The 24,281-nt window shown below is 37.9% G+C and overlaps 1 protein-coding gene across 3 annotated transcripts in view; it reads left to right on the plus strand.

Annotated features, from left to right (window-relative positions):
• ARHGEF28 (Rho guanine nucleotide exchange factor 28) overlaps positions 1 to 24,281 on the plus strand; it is a 260,867-nt gene that overhangs the window by 179,337 nt on the left and 57,249 nt on the right. For all 3 annotated transcript variants that reach the window (XM_030927941.1, XM_030927942.1, XM_010363407.2), the window contains 10 exons: positions 2,330 to 2,453; positions 2,764 to 2,896; positions 9,585 to 9,640; positions 10,727 to 10,775; positions 12,650 to 12,794; positions 12,875 to 13,002; positions 14,867 to 15,007; positions 17,739 to 17,986; positions 21,005 to 21,127; positions 22,305 to 22,422. In XM_030927941.1, coding sequence (XP_030783801.1) covers positions 2,330 to 2,453; positions 2,764 to 2,896; positions 9,585 to 9,640; positions 10,727 to 10,775; positions 12,650 to 12,794; positions 12,875 to 13,002; positions 14,867 to 15,007; positions 17,739 to 17,986; positions 21,005 to 21,127; positions 22,305 to 22,422 — 1,265 coding nt within the window. The remainder of the gene's footprint in view (positions 1 to 2,329; positions 2,454 to 2,763; positions 2,897 to 9,584; positions 9,641 to 10,726; positions 10,776 to 12,649; positions 12,795 to 12,874; positions 13,003 to 14,866; positions 15,008 to 17,738; positions 17,987 to 21,004; positions 21,128 to 22,304; positions 22,423 to 24,281) is intronic.

Here is a 24,281-nt window from a genome sequence, read left to right on the forward strand (position 1 = left end):
AATGTTTCAGCATTTTTATGTTTACATTGTTATCTCTCAGGTCTTATCAACCTCAGCTTTAAAAGTTGAAGTGTTGGCCGGAGTCGGTGGCTCACGTTTGTAATCTCAGCATTTTGGGAGGCCAGGGTAGGCAGATCACCTGAGGTCAGGAGTTCCAGACCACCCTGGCCAATATGGCGAAACCCCATCTCTATTAAAAATACAAAAATCAGCTGGGCGTGGTGGTGGGTGCCTGTAATTCCAGCTACTCAGGAGGCTGAGGCAGGTGAATCGCTTGAACCTGGGAGCCTGAGGTTGCAGTGAGCCAAGATCATGCCATTGCACTCCAGCCTAGGCAACAAGAGCAAAACTCCATCTCAAAGAAAAAGTTAAAATGTCATGTTGTAGAAGTATAAAGGATATGGTAAATTGTGCATTTATAAGTTTTTAACCAATGTGGAAACTGTCGTTTTTGATATAGTCTTCTGTAGCAGGGGAGTTGAGAGTAGAGTTGGGTACCCAAGAATTAATTTTCTTTTATTTGCAATAGTTTAGTTGTGTTCTTGCTGGGAAATAGAAAAGGGGTTTCTTGACCTCAAAATCCACAATGACCTAATCATTTTTTAATTCTGACATTAGGTCTCCTCATCACTCTTCTCTTCTCTTACACATTGGATAGCATTTTGTGGGGTCACAAAAGGCCTTCCAAGAGAGGACTCTCTTCAAACTCTCAAATGTATTTTTCCTGCAATTCTGAAAGTGAGCCTTTTGAATATTATGGCACAAATTTTGCAAATTAGGATGTGTAAGACACCAGAGGTTATGGAAAATTTTGGATTCTATTAACCAGTCATCTATCCTAGGTAAAAATGACTAGAGGTAGCATGGAAGTAGAAAGGAAATTAAGAGGGTCTGAGATTCTTTCACTACTCTTTTGGCATAGAGTATATTTAATTCTATTCACTTTCTTTTTCTTCTGCCTTTTAAAATGTTTTCTCTAAGCAGCAAATCCAATTTCATTTACTGTGTAGACTTTGAGTAACAGGACATAACACTGTTCTGACTGTACCTTTAGATCTATGTGGTCAAGAGGCAGCTCTTAAGCCATGTATTTCTTTTTTTTTCTAAATGCATTAATAGGTTTGAACTCTAAAACCTAATGTAGAGCTTAAATAACTTAAAGTTTTATTATAATATGTACCATATTAAAGTGTGGAAGGGGTCTTGGAAATAATTTAGTCTAAGCCTGTCATTAATTAGATAAGAAAAATCAAAGTCCTAGAAAGTTGTTGTTGTAAGCAATATTTTCAGAAAATATAATAATATATATTTTGGTGTACATCAGTAATTTGGTTGCTTTTAAATACTTCCCAGAGATAAATATGTTAGTTATCAGTACGGAAAAGTGAGAATTTTAGGGGGTAGGAGAGGCTTTAGTTAGGAAATAGAATAAGTGAACAGACATGTGATTAGAGCAACAATTTCACAATGTTGACAATTACAGAACATAGGTGGTGGAAGTGCTCACTATGGAAATCATCTACAGAAGCGTTACTTGGTTTGACATGATATTTAGGTTGATTTTTAATTTATTCTTTCCTCAGTAATAATAGAAATATAAGATTATCAGAGGAAGCTCTAGGGAGAATTGTAACGTTCATAGTCTGGATATGTTTTTTTCTAGAGAATAATTGTATTGTGGATTAGAAGAAAATGAGTGGTGTTCAGGGTATTCATGGGTGGGCACAGTTACCTCTATCTTGCTTCTTATTTTATGGAGTATCTACAGCCTCTCTCCTCCACAACCTGGAGAGTCTCAGATTGTGCTGAGTGGGAGAGGCTGCACAGAGTGGCAGGCAGTCTGTTTCTCAGGCTGTATCAACAAAGGAAACGTGTCTACTGAGTATTATCTCTGTGTTCCAAAAATAAATCAAATCCAGTTGCATATTGTTGGTTATTTGGCTTGTCTGTGCTCTAGGGAATTCTTACTAGTATAGTAAACAGGAAGATGAGTGTTTTCAGGGTAAAATTATAAGTCTAAGGTTTATTTCCTCAGTATTATATTATGAAAACTTTCAAGTACACAGAAAAGTTGAGAGAATTATATACTGTCTACCCACTCCCACCACCTATGTTCTGCAATTGTCGACACTGTGAGATTGTTGCTCTAATCACGTGTCTGTTCACTTTGCTATAAGTGTATTTTTAATAAATTTTCTCTTTAGAACAACCACTCAAACCAAAAAAATATATATACACATACATATATGTGTACACACACACACACACGTATATGCTGTTCTTCCTCTTTAAGTCCTATAAGCCATGATAACAGATTCTGTTTTTGTAGAATTCAGGAAGAAGAATGGGATAAATACATCATACCTGCCAAATCAGAGTCTGAAAAATATAAAGTGAGTCGAACTTTCAGTTTCCTCATGAATAGGATGACTAGCCCTCGGAATAAATCAAAGGTAATTAAACTTATTCACATACTGTCTATAAAATATAGATGTTTTAGTTTCTCAGCAGTTAGTATAATTTCTACTTTCTCTTTAAAATCACTTTGTATTTTATTTACACATATTTCTTATGGAATATTGCTAAAGCCCAGAATGTCACATTTAGGTGTTACGGTGTCCCTCTGTGTGCAGTCCTTATATTCTGATGGAAAATGTAGAGACCTTGCTCAGATGATTTCTGTAAGAAGATTGGCTCACAGCGTTTTCCTTTTCTCATTTTTCCCCACTTTCCTGCTGCTGCTGCTGCTGCCTGCATCCGAAGACAAAAAGCAAGGATGCCAAAGATAAAGAGAAGCTGAATCGACATCAGTTTGCCCCAGGAACATTCTCTGGGGTTCTGCAGTGCTTGGTTTGTGATAAAACACTCCTGGGGAAAGAGTCACTGCAGTGTTCCAGTAAGTTCTCAGGTCTATGTGCGCTGTCTTTGCATTTCATCTCCTGACAGTAACCTTGAGAAGAGGCTCATTGCTCAATACATTTACATAAACCTTTTTAGTGTGACACATATGACTGAACCGTTTACCAAGCAATGACTGATACTAGTTAGAGTCAGTATGTTTTGTCCATAACTGATAACCTGTCTTAACCCCAGATTTGTATGCCTCACTGCTTTATGTCTCCACCTGGATGTCTAAAGAGCATCTCAGATGTTACAATCTCCTCCTTCTGTGCTCACCTGAAAGCTGATGCTCTCAACTTTTAATGGCAACTTGATCATTCCAACCACGTGTTCATGCCAAAACTTTTGGAGTACAGCTTTATACCTCCCATGTTCTCACATCCTACATCCAATCCATCAACAATCCTCTTGGCTCTATTTTCGGAAAACATATAAAACCCAGGCACTTGTCACCACTACCACTGATATTCTTGCTCTAAAGCTACCATTTCTACAGCATTCCAACTGGCTTCCTTGTGCTTTTACCCCTAAAGTCTGTTCTCAAAGCATTAGCCAGAGTGAGCTTGCTAAGGCATATATCACTGCATTCAAAAAACCTCCCAATGGCTTCCTATACCCCAAGTATAGACTGAAGTCCTTAAGTCCTTGCAACAACAACATGTTCCCATGCGATCTGTCCTCTCCCTCCCTTACTCCCTCTGCTCTAGTCACACTGGCATCTTTGCTGTTTTTCGAACATGGCAGTCATGCTCCTGCCTTAGGGCCTTCTCTAGCTGTTCCTTCTGACTGCAACCCTCTTTCCTCAGATACCCACATGGATCACTCAGACGACAGCTTCTCAGGCAACCTTTCCTGATCACCCAGTGCCTTGCTCATCCTTCCCTCCTGGCATTTTCCCCATTAGAATATTTACCACTATCTAACTTACTATACAGTTTGCATATGGGGGCTAGATTTTTGTCTGTTGAATTTGTTCTCTGCTATATGCAGAGTGGCTAGAACATACTAGGGGCTTAGTAAATACTTGATGAATGAAAGAATAATTCAGAGAAAAAGAGTGAGGTGCAGGCAGGCGGAATAGATTTCAAGGTATTTGTTGATTGCCAGAATTGTGGGAATATTTGGGAGGTGGGGTGGGAGCACAAAGGGAAGAGAGGAGCAGGGGAAGTTTACATCTGAAGTTCCTCATTAAATTTGTTGAAAATGATTGAACTAAAAATTTATCTACAGCTGGACATCTGATGAAAATACAATCCGCATATGGCATTAGAGGCAGATCGAATTTTCTTCTCACAGTTGACCCTGTCTTTGATTATGCTGTCTTTATTGCATGTTTGAATTTTGCTTTCCTTGAAAACTTGATTTCTTTCTTTTCCTGGATCTGAAGTAGCATCAGGCTGCTCAGATGTGGTTTAATTTCCTACGTTTTCAGAGATTTGCTCCAAGTATCATTTATAGGTTTTTTCTGGCCTGCCCACACTTCAGCGGTCAGTTCATTCATGTGATGAGCATGTGTTTCCTAGGTTGAGGTTGTTGTTCCACCCTTGTGGGTGGACTTGGGGACTTGAGCCCTTCGATGCATCCCTGGCCATACCAAAGACCTTTCCCTCCCCTGTTTTAAGACAGACTCCTCAAGTTGGATAATCTCCACCCACTGCTTTTAAGCCTGTCCCTGCCATTTCTTCATTACCATCTACATTTGACCTCTGTGCATATTGCTTAACAGAAGTTCTGCTTTTGATGGAAAGTGAGAGTCACTTTCTAGTCAAGTCTGAGTCTTTCCTGATCGTTCAGACTTACTGGTCTCTTGTTTCCAGGGCGACATCTCTCCTTTCAGGGATGTTTCCTTCTTTTCCGTGGCACACTACTCTTCTCTTTTACCACCTGGGTTGTCTCCTTTTCCCTAATACTGGGTACACTCAGAACTTAGTTCTTGGGCACTTTTTCATTTTTCCTTGATTGTTTCTAAGTATAGTCATCCAATCTTATATTCTAAAATATCATATTTAGACCTATTACTCCTATATTGATATCTTCTTTCCTCACTTTGTATTTCCATATTCAGTTGCCCAGAGGCTGAGTACCTGTGTAATTTATGGCTATTTTTGAGAATTATGGTAAAAACTACAGGTATAAACTAAGACTGTGGCAGGCACAGGGGCTCGTAGGGAGACCTTGTGTGGGAATCATCACTCAGAGATTTCATCGTCTCCGAAACCCACCGTGTCTAAAACTGACCTCAAAGTCCACGCCCAGCAGGCCATCCTTGGGCTCGTGTTCCTGGCATCACAAGCTTCAACCCTGGCTGCTTTGATTCCACTGCCCTCTTGTCCCTCCTGTCAATGTTGCTCAGTCACTCTTTTCTTTCGCTTCTTACTGTTGCCACTCTGGGAGATTCTCATCACTGTCTTCTAGAATGCTGGGAGGGAGCTGTGCTAGTTTCTTCCTTTCCAGATATGTTCATCTACAATTTATGATCCCACAGTACTTTTCCCACAGTAATCTTTGTAAAACACCACTTTCATCAGCCCACATAAACTTAAGGACCTCTCTTGTCTACTGGGCTAAGTCTGAGCTCTTCCCATGGGCATTTGGTTCCCTCGTCCGTGACCTGCTCATTAGACCCCTAGGCCCCCTTCAGCCTCAGTTTACAGTCAGGCCCCACCGGTTCCGTTGCCCTTTCCTCCCACTGCAGGTGATTTCCTGCCTTTGCCATTTTGCCTGTGATCATCTCCTTCCTCTCAGTTTCTCCCACTCCTCTGCATAGATCCTGGTATTTTACTTCCTCATTGGAGGTCTTCCCTGACCACTGTGGCCCAAACTCCTGCCTATCACTTTCATATCCATTTAAAATTGGATTATGTACAGTCTCCTTGGGTTTTAACTATTAAAAGAAACAAAGTTATTTTAGGGCCCTAATCACACAGTGACTCCTGTGTAGCCCCTACAGCAGCTCTCACAAAGCTGGTCCTGAGTCACTTATGCAGAGCTGGCGACCAGGTAAAGCCTAGGGAGCCAGGGCTCACTGAAAGGGAAACTTTTGTAGTAAAGAATATGTTGGTTCATTGAGTTGAGTGAATGTGATAGAAATTGCTGAAAGTACCTAGGACACATTTAGCTTTAAAAACAGTCATTTCTTAATAAAGGAATAGTATTCATAGAGGTTACAAGGTTTAAGCAGAAACTTTTTATTTATAATATTACCACTGAGAGAAAAAGACTATTAATATTTTAAGGGAGTTCCTTATAACCATAAAAAATTATGGGAGCCTTGCTCTGTTGCCCAGGCTGGAGTCCAGTGGTGCAATCTCGGCTTACTGCAACCACCGCCTCCCGGGCTCAAGCAATTCTCCTGCCTCCGCCTCCTGAGTAGCTGGGACTACAGGCACATGCCACAATGCCCGGCTATATGTGAGCTTTTAATGCTGTTTCATTTGATGCTGACATCAGATGTTTTTAATTATTTGTTTTTGAACATTTAATTTTTTCCTAATTTTTTAAACAACATAAATAATTTGGCAATGAGCATTCTTTCACACGTATGATTGTCCACATATTTGGCAATTGCCTAAGATTAAATTCTAGAATCAGTATGAGTAGGTCAAAGTGTATATTTGATTTCCTCTTTTACCCACAATTTTTTTAGAAGTAATTTCAAAATTTACAGCATTTCTTTTTGGCAGGGGAGAGGGTGGTTTAAACTTTGCTTATTCACATTAAGGTTTTTACATTGAGCACTACAAATATGACACGTACAGCCTCTGCTGTTTTGGTTAAATAATCTTTTTCCATGGGTGCATTTTTAATTGTGAAGATTAATATTCCTAATCTTAAAACAAGATATGATATAAAACAACACATAGTGTTGTATAAGTATTCAAAATTCTTGTGTAATTTTCCTCTGTTAAAGCCTGAGTTGCTAATTTTCCACTAAATTCTATTTCTATAAAATTCCGCTTGCTTATAAATAAGTTTCTTGGCTATTATTTTGATGTTACATTATCTGTTACACAGAAATTTATATATCATACCTTCATTGTAGATTTAACCTTAACATAAAGTTATCCTTTTAATGTCATTAGATGCCTTTTGCATTTAATTTTACTTTGTCTGAACTTAATATTCCTCCTGCTTTCCCTTTGTTTGTATTTCTCTCAACTATTTCAGTGTTTTCGATTTGAGGTGCATGTCTTTAATTTAGCTAGGCATAATCAATAATGTAGCTGAAGGACCTTGTTTTATAACAGGGCTTTAAAAATTTTACATTTAATTTTACTGCTACCAACATATCTTTTATAGGTCTTTGCTGTTTTCCTTGATGTCTAGTTTGGCTATTTAGACCATGTGGTGTTTGCTTTTGTCTTCTCCAGGGATTTGGCAAGATATGCTCTTTTAATATCAACTAATGGTAGCTTTAAGGCTGTGGAAGGCTAATAATTTAATACCTTTTTATTTCCCTTATGTTTATTCTCCCCCACCCAGCCTCTGTTAATACACTGAATTATTAAAGTGTTCTTTTTATAAGATTATTATGTTTAATCTTTCAAGTATAATTTTCTGTTTCAAAAAAAGTTGACATTTTTATTCAACTCTGTCTCTACCTACAACTTTTTAGATGGGATTTTTAGTTTAGCTTGTTTTACTGCTCACTTTTTTTCTTTAAAAAACAGAAAAACTACAGTGAATCCTTCTTGAACTCCTAATTTTGATTCTGCCCTCAAGAGGCTAAAATAGGAGTGGTCTGTTGATCTGAAACTTTGTGTACTAAGGGACATATCTTCTTTTTTTTTCCACACAAGAAAAACAACTTACCTAGTTAAATAAATTATTGGACCAAAGTCTTTTCCCTTCATTGCTTTGCCAACATTGTTGCAATAGATTTGGGCATTTATTATCATAGTGTAAAAGTCTAGGGCCAACCTGACCCTATTCCATTGTTGATAACCCTCATTTTCTGCCTTATGCTTGAGGACTTTTCATTTTTTAATCATATGGATGTTGTCAGGATGTGTCTATAGAATAGGTGTCATTTAATTATTTTTCTTAGGAAACAGTGAGAACTTTTGATGTGTCGTTTTGGGCGCTTTTTCAGCTTTATAGAATTCTTGTCTGTGGTAGCTTTGTCTGTCACTGCTTCTGATCTAATTTTCCTGATCTCTTCCTTGGGTAAGTGTGATCTCTGCTATCTATGTTCTTTGTATGACGTCTATTTTATAATTATACTCTTCCTCTTCTCCACATTCTGGAGGGAGTCTTTCCAGTGTAATTTCATAGCTTGGTTTTGATGTCTGCGCCACACAGATTCTTCTCAGTTCAGTTCAGATTGCGCTCTTGTCTCTTTCCCTTCCTTGCCGTCCTTGCCTGTCTCATGAAGCTCCGTTTTCCTCTCCTCCTGCAAGCCAAGTCTCACATCCTGTTCTCCCTTCATGCCCTTTCATTCTATTTTACTGAGGCCCCCGTCTTCTGCCTCTTATCAAGAACAATTTTCAAGTATCTAAAGTTTCTTTCCTATTTCTGGATCTAGTATTCAGTGGCTGCTTCTTCTGGTGAGTTGTTGGTGTAACTTTGTTCTGTGGTATCTTACAGCATCTACATTTGCTCTATTATTTACTCACTCTGCCATGAGGAGAGGGCTGTCTGAATCTGATACTTATCAGCCGGGCCAATGCACAGATTAGCCTTGGGCCCTGCTTGCTGGCCACTGGCGTGTTGACTGAAATGCCTCTTCAGACCTGCAGCCTGAGGACAGTTGTAGGGCTCAGCTTCCTGCCCGGTTCTTAGTGGGTCAGTGGCACTTATGCAGCGTGGCTTTGATGGACCAACATGGGATCTTCCACTCCCACAGAAGGATTCCTTCTGCATACATTTCCAATGCACCCAGGCTCCTCCGTCTGTGCTACAGTGTGTGGGGGGTGGTGATGTGGAGGTGGGAGGGGAAAGGACCCAAAGACAGCACCCTGGCAGCAACCAGTGCCCATACAGTGGAGCTTTCCATGAGGACAACCTCAGTGTCTGTGTTCGTGGGCAGAAAGGGGTAGGGAAAGTATTCCCTTACATTCTTCCCTTACATTCTTCCAGTGAGATGACATTGCTTTATGACATGTGTCCATTGTTTTATGATATAAAACATGGGATCTTTTATGATATAAAACAATGGGCACAGGGCTAACATTTCTCATTTAATTAGACTACCTAAAACTTCTAGTTAGTAGGAATTCTTGCCAAAACCTCACAATACATTTTTTTTTTTCAGCATTGTTAAGAGTTTCTTTCTTCTGGTTGTGATAGGCATTTTACCCAGTGTGGGAGTGGGGAGTTACTGCCAGCCAGGTGTCAGAAATCCCATGCAATGTAAAACATGTAATAGGAAGTGAGTTCTCAGGGAGACACAGAAGCTTCGCAGAAATACATATCATTCCTAACTCCAGATTTAGTAATTGATAAGATCCTGTGCATAAGGGGAGAAATATCTCCAAAGAGATTAAAGTAATAGCAGTCTGCTTGTGCTTGAGGTGTGAGGATACATGTGATTTAAATATTTGGCTTTCCTTCTTTAGTTTTCCAGATACCCGTAATGTTTATGTGTTATTTTTATAATGACCAGTAAAAGCATGATGTAGTCTTATTAGTTTCAGACTAATTAAGTAAGATGGATGCTTTTCTATCTTTTCCCTTTATTTCAGACTGTAATGCAAATGTGCACAAGGGTTGCAAAGATGCTGCACCTCCATGCACCAAGGTAATTGCTCAGTAATCTGTGAATATGGTATCTAGCATGGTTGCTTCATAGTATCTATTTGAGCTTTTACTCTTTTTTATTACCGTCTATAGATTTATTTCTAAAACGATCATGATAGCGATAACATATGCTCAAAGTATATAGTTATTTGCTTAACTGTACACTGTTAGAAATGGAAGGAAAGCTCAAGTCCAGATATTTGTGTTATATGCTGTGGCTATGTTAGGCTTTCTGTAGAGACCTGCTTGGTTTAGCAGTGTAAGCCCTGGGTACACGCAAATGAAGAGCAGAGTAGGAAGTCACAAATGTCTGAAAGCCTCACAATCACTGGAAGACCTGTGACAACACAGATTTCTGGGCCCCACTTCCAGAATTTCTGATTCCATAGATCTGAGGTGGGGCCTGAGAATGTGCATTTCTAACAAGTTTGCAGGTAATGATGCTGCTGCTGGTTCTGAGACCTCAGTTTGAGAACCACTGGACTAGAAGAATGTCCTCTGTAGTTGGGAATGGGCTTGAGTAGGTAAAGGTGTCTGTGATTCTGTTCCTTTCTTTTCCACTCAGTAGTCATGTCACAGATGCACGTGAGTGACCATGATGATCCTTCAGGGGAAACTTGCAGTTGCAAACCTCTGTGTCGATAGGAACACATTATTGTGTCAGATTACAGAGTTGAGGGCTGTTTTGAAGGTGACATTTCAATGCTCCAGGTAGTTGTCTCCTATAGTTAGGAGGGAGAGCAGGAGGTACAAAGAAACAGGAAGGAGAAAGGCAGCATTGATAGGAACTTTCAGCCTGGGTCTGGACACGTGAGCTGGAGACCTCTGGTTCCCCGAGGCTTTTAATGAAGCCAGGAGTGTTCAGGAGGCGAGGCATATGTTCTTGAGGCCCCCTTCATTATAACTTGCGCATTTTATCACATTTTACTCTTCATTGCATTTAATGTATTTCGCTTTGAATTCCTCTTGGAAATAAAATAACAAAAATGATGTAGATAAGAATCCTGTTCTGTGTAACTATGTGGATATTCTTGTAGTCCAATGATACTTTGATCTTACTTTATGTGTTTCTAATATTCTTCACCAGAAATTCCAAGAGAAACATAACAAGAACAAACCACAGACCATCCTTGGAAGTAAGTAATGTGGAAAACGACAAGAACTTTAAAAAATTTAATACATACTACACATTTTTCCATTATAAAAATATCTCCTTTTGTTTTCTCATTTATCCAGTTATTTCTTCTTTCATAACATACGCTTGGCATAATTTTTAGTTTTATAAAGTGGTCAAGAAGGCTATTAACTTCTAGGCCAGCCTAAGAACTTTTGTGTTGTATGTACCATATGATCTTTTATATTAGAGAAGGCTATAAGGAGAAGGTATTACCATGTTGCTTCAATTCTAAGATGCTGTCTAGTGGAATATGCTCTGCTGATGTATTAGTAATCCTTCAAGGAAAAGAGAAATACTACATGAAATGTACGTTACTTTGTTTTCCTAGCAGTAGCATATTATAGTAATATTGCAGTAATATATTTGTCTATACAAATACACACCACATTCTTCTTAAGAATTGCGATGTTTGATGGAAAAAATCTTCAAATTTGGAGTCTATAGATTCTTATCAGTTTCTGTTGTCCGTTATCATAGTTACCTGGTGTTTCATTAGCTGTGCTTGAGGCTGTGATCTCATTAGCACCTTTAGAATGACTGTGAAATTTCAAGGCTTACTGGAGTTTTGTTTGCATATTTTAAAATTCGGTGGCAGTGTTTTTCCTGAAGTGTATGTTGCTGAAATTTAAGCAGTTTCTCTTGAAAATAATTGGTGCCCTTTGACAGTTCTTTACATTGCATACAAGAGCCAATCACACCAATGTCTCCTAAACTGGAAAATCTCTTGCTTTATTGTGAGAGATTTTGTGATGTCTTCTGCATAAAGTTGTGTTGCTTGACATGTGGCAGGAATTTTAAGTGCATGGTAACTTTTCATTTCCATGTAACAAAGTGTGACTGATATTTTAAAACCACTTTAATCAGGGGACAATTAGGCATGCAAATTTGTGGTAACATGCTATTGAGTGTAACGTTATATTAGGTTAAGTTGGTGTAGGTAGTAACAGCTGTCACATCACTCTCTTGCCTTGACCCCAAAAGTCTCTTTGATGATGTTAGTTATAAGGGGCTTCTCATTTTCATAGGGTTAAATGTGAAAATAATATATAGAATTGATGAAATACCATATATTACTCCTCATCGCATGGGAGTCGTAAGAATAGAACTAACTTATGCATGTGTAAAATGCTTTGTAATGTCTGGGATCTGTGTTAGTATTTTTTACCTTTTGCTTGAGAATATATATACTACACAGCTGTAATATGGGACTGAAATGTCTTCTGAGTCATTTATAGTACACATCAAATGTAAATGCATCTCTGCCCAGAATATTTTAGAACTGACCAGAAAAATACAGAAGCCCTATTTAGTTTTCCAAGTGTAAGAGAGAATAGCCCAGCTTGGCTTTAAGGTTTCATTTGCCTGAGATCCTTATACCGTGAAGAATAGGCTCTCCAGCATCATTCCATTCCATTGATGTGTTCTCCGTGTGTGGATGCTTGTTTATACACACAATATGCATTCAGTAACAGTACTAATAACACCTTGCAACTATTTAAAGCTGGCTCCAAGGAGTACAAGCAGTGATTTATGGGAAAGCTGGTACAGTATTTCCCCATTCCATTGTCTTGTTTGTTTGTGCAATCCAAAACACCCACAGTCTCCGAGTGGAGATGCGGAAGCAGGCCCGCAGCATGGGTGTCAGGAGGGTGTCAAATGAAAGGGACACTAGGAGCAAGGGTCAGGATGTAGCAGGGAGGCTGGTTTTAAGGCAGAGCATGCGACAGATTACAAGTGGTCATTGCAGGGTTTAGCTTTCTGGCTTTCAAGTGACTACTTTTACTTGTAATTACTGACCTGGAAACCACATGAAGCATCTGTTCCGATTTCCAGATTCTTCATTTAGAGACATCCCACAGCCTGGTCTCTCCTTGCACCCTTCTTCCTCCATGCCTGTTGGATTGCCGACTGGAAAGAGGGAGACTGTGGGACAGGTTCATCCATTGTCCAGAAGTGTTCCAGGCACCACCTTGGAAAGGTAAGGCTGAGTGTGTTTTTACATGTTAATGGCTCAGAGAGGCTGCTGGGGCTAACTTTGCTCCCCTCCCTCTCTCCTAGCTTCAGGAGGTCAGCCACATCCTTGGAGTCTGAGAGTGACAGTAATAGCTGCAGAAGCAGGTCTCATTCTGATGAGCTGCTACAGTCCATGGGCTCTTCTCCCTCTACAGAGTCTTTCATAATGGAAGGTGAGGAGAAGACACATTTCCATTTATTTGTGTTTTTGTTAGCATTTGCCAAAAGGATATTTTCTGAAGGAAATAAGATTGAAGCATTTTTTTTTTCTTTTTCAATGAAGTCTGTTTCAGGGTGTCTCTTTGGTACAGGTTCTACTTTTTAAAAGAATGAAAATTTAGCCCCAGAGGAGACAACCAGATAATGACCAAGGAAATATGATGTAAATTTTAAATAGGCATATTACTAAAAGAATGTCACAAGCATAATGAGGAGAATGAAATATATTATGTGTTTATTATTAAAAATGTTTTCTAGCCATTGATGAATTGGAATAGGATCCTATATCAAAACATACTTTAGTTAGTTGAGACTGGTCTTCTTTGATAAGTCTCACCTTATCAAAGAATCTGAGATACTTACCCCATCTGTTGCCTCCTAGGGGAATAAAAACATTTTGTTTTGAGATGGAGTCTCACTCTTGCCCATGCTGGAGTGCAGTGGTATGATCTTGGCTCACTGCAACCTGCAGCTCCCAGGTTCAAGCGCTTCTCCTGCCACAGCCTCCCGAGTAGCTGGGACTACAGGTGCACATCACCACCCCCAGCTAATTTTTGTATTGTTTGTAGAGATGGGGTTTCACCACATTGGCCAGGCTGGTCTTGAACTCCTGACCTCAGGTGATCCAACTGCCTCGGCTTCTCAAAGTGCTAGGATTACAGGCATGAGCCACTGTGCCCAGCCATTAAAGCATTTTTTAAAAGCGTATTTTATAGGGCAGTACTTAATCTAGGGAATTGGTTTTTATATCCAAGCTGCACCAGTAAGAAGGAAAAGCAAATGGAAAGAGAGTAGTAACAAGAGAGAGGAGTGGACTCTGCCCCAGGAATCTGTTTTATTTTAATCTTAAGTCTTTAAATTCGTTGTCATCTCATTTGTACTGCTCTGAGCTGGAACCTCTCTAATGAGTGCCTGTTGGGTAAATAGGGTTTAGTTTTCCTGAGGAGTGTGTGTGAGGGGAGCGGCGGGGGAGGGTTGCATGTATGTATGTGTGGTTTGTTTGTAATTTTATCAGAAAAATCTGCACTCATTTGTGACTCAAGTACTTACATGCTGCTTTGTGTCTTAGCAAGTCAAGAGCAAATCAAATGGATGAGTACACAATTCAGATTTTAGTAAACGGTGCAAAATAACCCAGAGCAGAAGAAGTTCATGTGTTCAAGATTGTGTACACACATTACGGACTCTGTAGGTTACCAAAAATAAAACTAAAATAGAGCAGGCCAAAACAAGCAAAAGAATCTTCAAATGTCTTTTTTCCTCCATATAAACAATCACTCTTTTTAAATATCTGATTCTTTGCGTTCATGAAAGCTGTCTTAATTTGAACCATTTCATCAGTCCAGTTTTAAGAAGTTTTTACTCTGGCTGGGCACAGTGGCTCAGGCCTGTAATTCTAGCACTTTGGGAGGCTGAGGCGGGCGGATCACTTGAGGTCAGGAGTTCAAGACCATCCTGGCCAACATGGTGAAAGCCCATCTCTACCAAAAATATAAAAACTAAGCCAGGTGTGGTGGCACATGCCTGTAATCCTCGCTACTCGGGTGGCTGAGGCAGGCGAATTGCTTGAACTTGGGAGGTGGAGGTTGCAGTGAGCTATCGCACCATTGCACTCCAGCCTGTGTGACAGAGAGAGACTCTGTCTCAAAAAAAAAAAAAAAAAAAAAAAAAGAGTTTCACTCCATGTTAATATGTTTTGGTTTAATAGTTTCCATGTTCATAGCAGATTTATTTAGGGTGAGGAATCCGTAGACTTACGAAGGTGTATTTGTGCTGCGTTATTATACTTCTGGCTTTTCTTTTCTAAACACACGTTAGATGTTGTGGATTCTTCTCTGTGGAGTGACCTCAGCAGTGATGCCCGGGAGTTTGAAGCAGAATCTTGGAGTCTTGTGGTGGATCCCTCATTTTGTAATAGGCAGGAGAAGGATGTCATCAAAAGACAGGATGTCATTTTTGGTAAGCATTTCAAATATGCTTTTTGGGTTGAAGCAGTGTGGTACAGAGAAAAGAACATGGAATTTGCAACTGTACAGAGTTGGGCAAAATCTCAGTTCTATCATTTTCTATTTACCTGATCACAGACAAATTATTTAAATCACCTTGACCTTAGTTTCTCCATCTTTAAAAAGAGGATAATATTAAAAGTAATAGCAAAAACCGCAATCAGTTTTGCAATGACCTAATAATACTCAGGTTTTAAATACTGTTTTGAGATTGCAATGAGGCATAATATGTACCTGGCACAGAGCAAATGTTATTTCCCATATTCCTTTCAAGTTTACTTTGGTTTGGCCTATACTCTTACCTCTTCTATATAAGAACTGCAGTGCACCTTCACATATTTTAATGTAGGGCTATTGCATATGGCCTTCCAGTTTGGCTGCATACACCAGCCATTCACAGAGACCGGGGCAGTCCGAGTAGCTGCACCTGGGTTAGGGCAGGGTTTGACTGTGTGCTGCCATCCTGAGTACAGAATTCAGCTGTGGTGAGACTGTTTTTTGTCATGCTATTTGGGATGAAGGCATTCTGGATTGGGGAAAGTTAAAATTGTAGACTAGGAAAAAAATGAAACTTTGAAAAATTCAAGTACAAAGTAGATGCCAAAATGTGGTTCCAAGAAGATGCCCTACTTTAAAGATAACACTGGGTCTTTTCACTAATCCTATGTATGCAAATATGGGCCCCGAAGTCCATAGGCAGTTAGGATACCTTGTCACCTGCCTCAGGTGGTGGTTATGGACATGAGGTGAGATGGTGTACGAGTGTGCTTAGAAATCTGTCAAGAGCTGTGTAGGTGTGAGTTACTTTGGAAAGGAAGATGCTGTCCCTTTTAGTGTTTCTTAGGCAATTTATATTCTGTCAATTTTCTTCATTTACCTCTCAATTTCATATTATTAAAAATAATCTAACCCATTGGAATGAATGATTACATGGCCTTTTGTGTCAGAAAGGCTTGTGTTCCTGGGCAAATTCTTTACCCTCTCGTCCTCACTGTTTCTCTTTTAAAGATGAGGAAAATCATTCCTATTTTCTGGGTCATAATGTATTAATGGGTTAAAAGATTAAATGAAATGATATAGGTAAGTGCTTAGCATAGAGTAGGCACTAAAAACATGACAGGAAATAAAATATTAAAGCTATGTTTAGACTTGCTGACTCTCCATGGCTGATATTTAAGGTTCTTTCCCAAAACTTGCAGTAAGTTTGGCAATACTCATTAATGTGCAACTAGTACTTTTGGTGCACCTGTAAATTGTGAGTTGTTATTTTCTCTCCTGATGCGTTTTAAAAATTGAGGTATAATTCACCTGCTCAAAATTCACTCCTTTACAAGTACACAATCTAGTAGTTTTTAGTATATTCACAAAGTTGTGTAGCCATCAGGTCCTGTCTAATTTCAGAACATCTTCATCGCTTCAAAAATCCTGTACATGTTACCAGTCACTCTCCATTTACCCCTTCCTCCAGCTTCCGGCAAACACTAATCTACTTTCTGTCTCTACAGATTTGCCTATTCTAGACATTCTACATGAATGGTACAATATGTGGTCCTTTGTGGCTGACGTTTGTCACTTAGCATACTGTTTTTGAGGTTCATCCTAGTTGTAATATGTATGGGTACACCATTCCTTTTAATAGATGACGAATATTCTATTTTGTTTATCTAATCATCAGTTGATGGACATTTTGGGTTTTTCCACTTTTGGGGTCTTAGAGTAGCTTTATGTTTAATCACTTGAGAAACTGCCAGACTGTTTTCCAAAGCAGCTATACCATTTTGCATTCCCACCAGCAATGTATGAGGGTTCCAGTTTCTCTGCCTCCTCACCAACACTTGTTTATTGCTTTTTTATTATAATTATCCTAATGTGTGTGAAGTGATGTCTCATTGTGGTTTTGATTTGCATGTCCCCAATAGCTAATGGCGTTGAGCATCTTTTCATGTTCTTATTGGCCATTTGTATATCCTTTTGGAGAAACATCTGTTCAAATCCTTTGACCATTTTTGAATTGGTTATTTATTTATTTATATTGTTGAGTTACAAGATTTTTAAAAATATATATTCTGGATACAAGTTCCTTATCAGATACATTATTTACAAATATTTTCTCCCATTCTGTGGGTTGTCTTTCCACTTTCTTGATGGTGTCCTTTGATTGATTGTGATGCATTGTTTTCCCCTGGAGAAAATGGAATTTTGGAGACAGATTCTGCAATAGAAAGGACTTACGGTTTTCTGCATTGAAGACCTTTATTTAGTTCCATTCTTTTCACCAAATTAATTGTGCTCCTGCTCAATGCAAAAACCAAACAAAGAAAGGAAGAAAGGAAGCCAACAAACTAAGTTGTATTTTAAAGGGCATTCAGGTTGGAATAAGACCTAGTTCCTAGCTGAAGGTATCTAAAGATCCTAGCTAGTTATATTATTGAGTTTCAGATACATTAGATTCTTGTATATTGGACCTGACATATATATCCTCTTTAATATCTGGATAAAAGAAAATGGTTTAATATTTTAGGGTGAATGAAATGTTTAATGCTGACTTTTATGTTGGAATATTCTTGATATTCTTAAACATTTCTTTTTTATTTGTGTAACATATAGTGTTGAGTTACTAATTTAGTTTAATAGTGATACTTGCTTTTTAAAGCTTAAGGTTTATGTGTGCTCACACATTTCAGAGCTAATGCAAACAGAGATGCATCACATCCAGACCCTGTTCATCATGTCTGAGATCTTCAGGAAAGGCATGAAAGAGGAACTGCAGCTGGACCACAGCACCGTGGACAAAATTTTCCCCTGTTTAGATGAGTTGCTTGAAATCCACAGGCTTTTCTTCTACAGTATGAAGGAACGAAGGCAGGAATCCTGTGCCGGCAGCGACAGGAATTTTGTGATCGACCGAATTGGAGATATTCTGGTACAACAGGTAAGAAAAGCTTAAAGTCCTTGACCTTTTTGACGTAAGTGGGATTTGAATCAAAATCTGTCCTTTCATCAACAAGATTTTAAAAATGATATTTTGAAACATTCATAGTGACGTTCTGAGGATGTATTGACCATCATTAGCTTGTAAGTCCCAGTAAGGCAGGGATTCTTGGCTATTTGATTAATGCTATATTTCAGCTCCTGGAACAGTGCATGGTACTATAAATATTTACTGAGTGAATGGGCCACTTAGGGGAAAACAATCAGGAATTCACCTGAATGTCACATTTTACAGTGGTCTGCAACACTTGGAAAGGCAGGGAGCTCCATCTGCAGTTGCTTTAGCATGGCTTTCCCTAGGTAGATGCTAGAATGCCATCTTCTCCAAATGTACTGTTTTTTGAAGCTGTTTTGTCCTGTCATTTACAGCAATGGAATTCAGCTGTTGGTCTGTATGCAGAAAATGGGGGAGTTATGCTGAGTAGTATTCCATGCTATTGGTGTGTCACCGTTTACTCATTCACTTATTGAAGGATATCTTCTTGTTTCCAGTTTTTAGCTGTTATAAATAAAGCTGCTATGAACACTCATGTGCAGATTTTGGTGCAAACCTAAGCTTTCATTTTTTCTGGGATAAATGCCCAGGAATGCAATTTCTGGGTTGTATGGGAGTTGTATGTTCAGTTTTGTAAGAAACTGCTAACTGTTTTCCAGAGTGGTTGTACCATTTTACATTCTCATCAGCACTGTGCAAGTAATCCAGTTTCTCTACATCCTCACCAGCATCTGATATTGCCACTGTTTTTAATTTTGGCTATTTTAAGAGGTATAAAGTAATATCTCATTATGGTTCAAGTTGCACTTCCCTCATGGCTAATGATATTAAATATCTTTTCATGTGCTTATTTGCCATCTGTATATCCCTTTCAGTGAAATTTCTGTTTATGTCTTTTGCTCATGTTCTAATTGGATTGTTTGTTTTCTTATTGATGAATATTAAGGTTTGTTTACATATTCTAGACATTAGTTCTTGTCAGATATGTGACTGACAAACTTTCTCCAAATCTGTAACTTGTCTTCTCATTTTCTAATTTTGATGAAGTCTAGTTTATTAGTTTTTCCTCTTAAGAATTGTGCTATTGTTTCAAGTTTAAGGATTCTTTGTCTAGCCCTAGGTCTCAGACATTTTCTCCTATTTTTAAAAAAGGATTTACAGTTTTGGCTGGGCATGTTGGTGCGTGCCTGTAAGCCCAGCACTTTGGGGGGCCGAGGTGGATGGATCACTTGAGCTCAAGAGTTTGAGACCAACCTGGGCAACATGATGAATCCCCGTCTCTACAAAAAATATAAAAATTAGCCGGGCGTGGTAATATGCACCTGTAGTCCCAGCTATTTGTGGGCTGAGGTGGGCAGATCTCTTGAGCCTGGGAAGTTGAGATTGCAGTGTGCCAAGATCCTACCACTGCACACCAGCCTGGTCATCAGAAGTGGCACCTTGTCTCAAAAAAACGTTTTACAGTTTGATGTTTTACATTTAAGTGTGTGTTGCGTTTTGAGTTTTTTTTTTTGTGCAGGTTATAAGACTTAGGTTAGGTTGAGGGTTGTTGTTGTTGTTTTTTTTCTTTTTGTCTATGGATGTCCAGTTGCTCCAGGGCCATTCGTTGAAAAGGCTATTCTTCCTCTGTCTAATTGCTTTTCCACTTTTGTCAAAATCATGTGGGTATCTGGGTTCCTATTTTGTTTCACTGATCTATGGGTCTGTCTTTCCATAGTCTTAATAACTGTAGCTATATAATCTTAGAAGACTGAGTCCTTCCACTTTATTATTTTTTCCAAAATTGTTTTAGCTATTCTAGTTCTTTTGCCTTTTCATATATATTCTAGAATAGTCTTATTTATATTTTTAAAAAGCATACTGGGATTTTGTTAAGAATTGTATTAAAACTATCAGTTTGGAGAAAATTGACATCTTTACTATTTTGAGTCTTCTAATCCATGTACATCGTGTAGCACTTCATTTATTTAGATTTTTGTCATCTTTCACTGGCATTGTATAGTTTTTACTGTATGAATCATATATGTGTTTTGTTAGATTTGTACTCAAGTAATTTTTTTGAATGATTGTAAGTCGTTTAAGAATTATCATTTGAGGCTTATTGGCCCCACACATTCATATAAGCAAAGACGAAAAGATAAGAGGTTGTGATGTAAATTTTAAGTACTTTTAAGAGGGTGGATGTGTTCTGGTTTCCATTACAATGCTCTTCAGTGTGTACATGTGCATGTAAGGCCATCACAGTCTAAAAAAATGGCTTTCAAGTCATTCAGCTAGTTCTCTTCACACCACTTTATGATTCTAAGTTGATTCCTATGTGGATTTTCTATAGGTGTTTTTCTACAGGTAAGACTTATTGAAACATCCAGCGCACATCTCTACTTCTCTTCATTAGCCAATAAACAGGCAATCTTATTATTCACTGGTCTCTTTCATTTTGGCTAATGATAGCCTGCCCTTGATCTATTTGTAATGTGTGAACAAAAAAGCAAAAATCCCTGCTAAGGACCGAGTCTATAGACATGGTCATTAGCCAGTGTAAATGCCAAATGAGTGATTTTTTTGGGGGGGAGGGGGTGGTGGTGCCACACCTTCCTGAAGTTCCCCAAATGTTGCCATATACCTTTCTTTCAATCTATACAAGTATTAAAACTATACATTGAAATTATAAATTGGTATTAAAAACTAAGAAGAGAATAAAATATATCAAATGTTTTTTATTTGGCTATTTGATAATCATATTAGTTCAATATAATATCACATTATGTTGACCTTTACCACTCAACTTTCTTTTATTTTAATTTAAAAAATATCTGAGGAGATAAGTGATTGTGTTCAGAAACTCCACAATATTTATTTTTTTATTTGCAAATACTCTTTTGAAATAGATGAAAATTGCATATTTTTTGTGTGTTTAGAACTTACTGAATTTACAAACCATTATTGAAATGCTGTTCTTCCCAGTTTTCAGAAGAAAATGCAAGTAAAATGAAGAAAATATATGGAGAATTCTGTAGCCATCATAAAGAAGCTGTTAACCTCTTTAAAGAACTCCAGCAGAATAAAAAGTTTCAGAATTTTATTAAGGCAAGTATTTTAAAAGTTTATTACAAAGTGATAAATCAGCATGGAGAAATAGTTTATGCTTGTTTCTTAATGATTTAAACAAATTTCATAGCTAGATGATGCTTTTCAGGGGAAGAAGAAGGGGGGTGGAAGGTTTGTGGCAGAGATGTAAAGTCTCTTTTTCTGAAGACTCAAATGATATTGCCCCCAAATCATTTCCTTTTGTATATTTGTGAAGTCATGTTTTCCAACCATCTGAGAATATTTGTAACATACTGGGAAGCTGTTTTATGCCCTGACAAGTTATATATCAGAAAAATCAAAGTGAAAATAAACACAGAATCTACTCCACTTCTGAATTAGCTTGAAGCAGATTCATGACATCATATAATTTCATCTGTAATATTTTTCTCCAGATGAAAAACTTAAAAATTATGACATTATTATACAAATAAACTAACCATAATTTTTGATATCTTAAAATTTCACTGATTATCTCATAAAATTGGATTACTTAAATCAGGATCTGACCAAGGTTCACATATTGTATGAGGTTGTTATATCTCTTAAATCTCTTTCAACTTGAATGTTATCCCACCCCTTTTTTCTTCTGCTGATTTATTTGTTGAAGAAATTTGTCTTATAAAGTTTCCTGGATTCTAAATTTTTATCTGCCATGTTAAGGATGCTACCAGATTTTCTCCCTTTTTTCCCACATAAATGTGTGTTGAGGACTTGAATGCTATGAGGAATACTTTGATATTTTTAGAAAAAAAGTTGTCCTGATTCGAGGGAACTCTAAGGGCTGTAATGAATAACAGCAAATGTGGAGGAAGACCTGTTGGGAAAACAAATGGTAAACTGCAAACTGATGTTCAAAGTCTGACTTTGATTTCTGATTATTTTTCAAAAATTTTGCTATTTATAAATCAAGACACTTAGAAGTATTGGAACTTCTTTTGGAATTAACTACAAATACATCAGAGTAACTTGAAACTTCTTAAAATCTTGGAGAGGTGGGGTATTAAAATTTATGACAAAGTATACAATTTAAATTAGTGATAATGCATCATTTTGGTAACAATGAATGTTAAGTCTGCATAAATTGTACTCTTGCAGATTCTTTGTATTGTTAAATTCACACCTGAAAAGTAAATACAGGTAGAATTTGTGTATATAAAATGTATATTTTTTTAAGCTCCGAAATAGTAATCTTTTGGCTCGACGCCGAGGAATTCCAGAATGCATTCTGTTGGTCACTCAGCGTATTACAAAATACCCTGTCTTGGTGGAAAGGATATTGCAGTACACAAAGGGTAAGTTGTGATTTGTGGGATAAACATTTGCCCCTCTTATTAGTTTTAAACATAGCTGAGGTGTTCTAAACAGGCATAAATGTTTGTGGTCTCTGATTCGTAAAGAGTTTAATGATGGAGAAACTGTTAAAGCCTTAGAATTTGGATTCATTTTTAGAAATTATCTTTTATACTGCAGCATGGATAATAGTCTGAATTTCTACAGGTAGCCCAAACCAAACTGGCTTCTTCTTTGAACCTGCCTTTCCCCTCTTTATTTTCCCCACCACTGGGCTTTCTTACTACCTCCTCTTCCTTATTTTCCTGTTACCTTCACAACAGTCTGATGAAACACGCTATTGATCCTATCATGAAATGTCAACTCTCCCAAGCAATCAGTTACTAAGTTGAGAGGGATTATAAGAAGGATCTATTTTTGACCCTGTCAATTCATCAAGTTCCAGGGAGTAACATATGGGCATCTTTTAAGAAGCTATGAATGCACATGGCTGGTCTGTAAGCTCCTTGTGGGATCTGTAAGACCTGTGTCTGTCTGGTTTATAGCTGGATCTTCAATGTCTAGTGCAATGGCTGGTACAGACTAGATGATCAATAAATAAAAACATCAATGCCATGAATGAATAAATAAAATGGTCTAATCCTCAAGCTAACATATTGATCTTGAGTAAAGATTATTATTAGGGTGGTAGCGTGTTATGTTAAAAAGGGCTTGGGTTTGGAATTTTGTATGCTTGTGTTGCATTGTATATACTCAGCTCTGCCACTCACTCACTGGGCAAATTATTAACTGAGCCTCAGTTATCTCCACTACAAAATGACATGAAACATTACCTTTCAGTTCCAGTTGCCTCAATAAACATGAACTAGGTGGTCTTTATCACCAAATATACTTTTATATGGAGTTTCAGGAGGCTGCTTCAGAAACTCCTTCAGAGTATTTTCATAAGATAATCTAGAGACAAGAGCAGGTAGCCAGTATTTTAAAGAATAACAACTGAAATCAATAATTATTTGCTCTTGGTATGAGCATGGCTGATTTATCTATTAGCACAGCACTTGGCAAAAGAAAATATTTTCATGGTACCCATCAGAAATTAAAATATTTAATTTTAAAGAAAATGGTCAAAGAAAATGGTTTTATTATAATAGTAATATATTCAGATTTATGTGAATGCAGTTATAAAGTATGATTTTGAATATTAATTTTATGGAGGAAGGGATCAAGGAATATAAATGATTCTGAGGCTTGTTCATATCACCCTGTGACTCTGAGAGTATTACTGGCTTGGCCCCACAGCTGGCTTAAGTTTTAAGAAACTTGGCATGAGGATTATTGATTACCTATGTCTAAGAAGGTGGAAGGAAGGCCTAAGTTAGTATATTACACATTTCCTGCCCTAGGGGGAAGCTCAGACTCATCCTTAGAATTCAGACATCTTACTGTCAGCTGAAGGACAATGTGTTAGCTGAAGCACATTTAATAATGCAAACCTTTCATAATAAAACATTTTAACATCTTTTTGGTGGGGGGGAGGTACAGAGTGATATTATAGGATTTAATTATTATTATTATTATTATTTTTGAGACAGAGTCTTGCTCTGTCTCATAGGCTGGAATGCAGTGGTACAATCTTGGCTCCCTGCAACCTCTACCTCCCAGGCTCAAACTATCCTCCCACCTCAGCCTCTTGAGTAGCTGGACAAAAGGCTCACACCACCATGCCCGGCTAATTTTTGTATCTTTTTTGGTAGAGACAGGGTTTGGCATGTTGCCCAGGCTAGGGATTTAAGTTTCATCCAACATTTTTCTTATGGGGTTTTTATTGTTTAGATGATGTGTTTAACTGTATTTTTAAACT

The sequence above is a fragment of the Rhinopithecus roxellana genome, chromosome 3, assembly GCF_007565055.1.
Source record: "Rhinopithecus roxellana isolate Shanxi Qingling chromosome 3, ASM756505v1, whole genome shotgun sequence".
Lineage (NCBI taxonomy): Eukaryota > Metazoa > Chordata > Mammalia > Primates > Cercopithecidae > Rhinopithecus > Rhinopithecus roxellana.